Genomic DNA, 1,385 nt, shown 5'->3' with positions numbered 1-1,385 from the left:
CTGTAGGCGCCGGGTGCACGCGTGTCTACAATGGACACGCAGCGATAAAGGCTGCAGCTCCCAAGCGAGAGACGCTCTCGCTGTACGAAGCAAGATGACAAGCCAAATCTTGTCATCCTGAAGGTGAGATTGATCAGAGCAGGCTCTTTTCGTGCTTGGGTAGCCTCAGCTGCGCCGAACAACTTCTCCGACAGGAAAGTTTACCGAAGCTGAACTTCGAGGAAATTAAACACTTCTAAATGTTTTGGAAGTTCGGTTGGCAACCGGTGTCACCACTAGGACGGAGAAGCGCGTCGTACAAACACCGAAAGTTTGTTGAGATCGTTATCGTCTTGGATCTAGACGATAAGTTTGACTTAGTGTTGGGTATTCTGTGGCTTGCTCGGCATAATTCAGTGGACAAGTGCGAGAAGCATACGCTTGTACGCTTCGGACGCAACGCGACAGACAGCGATGACCTTGCCACTGTATCGCATGCATCGCACGGTGCATCCGACCACGTCGTTGATGCAGTGCGGAAAGGTTTTGCCTCCTGTGCTAACACGCAAGTCACAGCGACTGCGGCGGTTGTTGGGTCTGTCCCAAATCAGGATTCAGATTTGAGATATCTTCCTACTTCAATGCAAGTATCAACTCAGGGAGTCGATGCATTAACTAAGATAGTCTTTTCGCTCACAAAAAATGTCTGTGACGATAGCGCATCAGTTCCGGGAACTGGTGCATCGAATATGCAAGGGACTCCAGCTACAAGCAGTAGCTATGATGTCAGTGTGTCAGCTCGGGGAGTTGGCACGACTGTGATTGGACAACAATCACGGAGGGCTCCGCCGTAAGGCATCGAGGTGACAAGGACATGGGAGTCGACACAAACTTGATATCCATATCGAGGAGGGACTCCGCCGCAAGGCGTCGAGGAGACATTAGCGCGTCAACTCCGGGAGGTGGCGACGCGGCAAGCGGTGCCGGCGGTTACCGACGTCCAGTACTGGAAATTCTTGCATGCTCACGTGCAGCCGACCTGCACGAAGAAGAGGAATGCAATCAAGTCGAACTTGATCATTCACGTCCGCCGATAGAATCTGTTGACGGTTACATCAACGGAAATACGTTCAAAACCGAGCCTGGACGAGAAACAGGTGAAGCCGGGTTTCACAAGAAGAAAAAATGATGTCGTAAGCGACACAAACTTCGTAAGTCTCTGTCCCCGACCAAGACTTGCTACGAGAGATGTCTGCCGGGCAGACCTTGGAGAAGACGTCGAGGGTCGAGACGTTGAATGTCTTGACGCGGACCTGTACTGCATTTCAGTACAGGTCAATGCAATTGAAGAATCCTCCGACGCAGGTGTCCAGCAATGAGCTGAACTCGCTTCGCGAAGGACCTGT

General features: G+C 51.6%; 1 protein-coding gene across 1 annotated transcript; it reads left to right on the top strand.

Moving 5' to 3' along the window:
• Positions 1–853: 853 nt before the first annotated feature.
• On the top strand, positions 854–1,168 carry PPTG_22860 (hypothetical protein; the record flags this gene model as incomplete). The annotated part of the gene is made up of 1 exon (XM_008906834.1): positions 854–1,168. One exon carries the CDS (start codon positions 854–856, stop codon positions 1,166–1,168), a length of 315 nt encoding a protein of 104 aa, XP_008905082.1.
• Between the last annotated feature and the right edge of the window lie 217 nt (positions 1,169–1,385).

The sequence above is a fragment of the Phytophthora parasitica genome (assembly GCF_000247585.1).
Source record: "Phytophthora parasitica INRA-310 unplaced genomic scaffold supercont2.25, whole genome shotgun sequence".
In the NCBI taxonomy this organism is placed as follows: Eukaryota; Oomycota; class Peronosporomycetes; order Peronosporales; family Peronosporaceae; genus Phytophthora; species Phytophthora nicotianae.
This window is presented reverse-complemented; position numbering and strand designations above follow the sequence as displayed.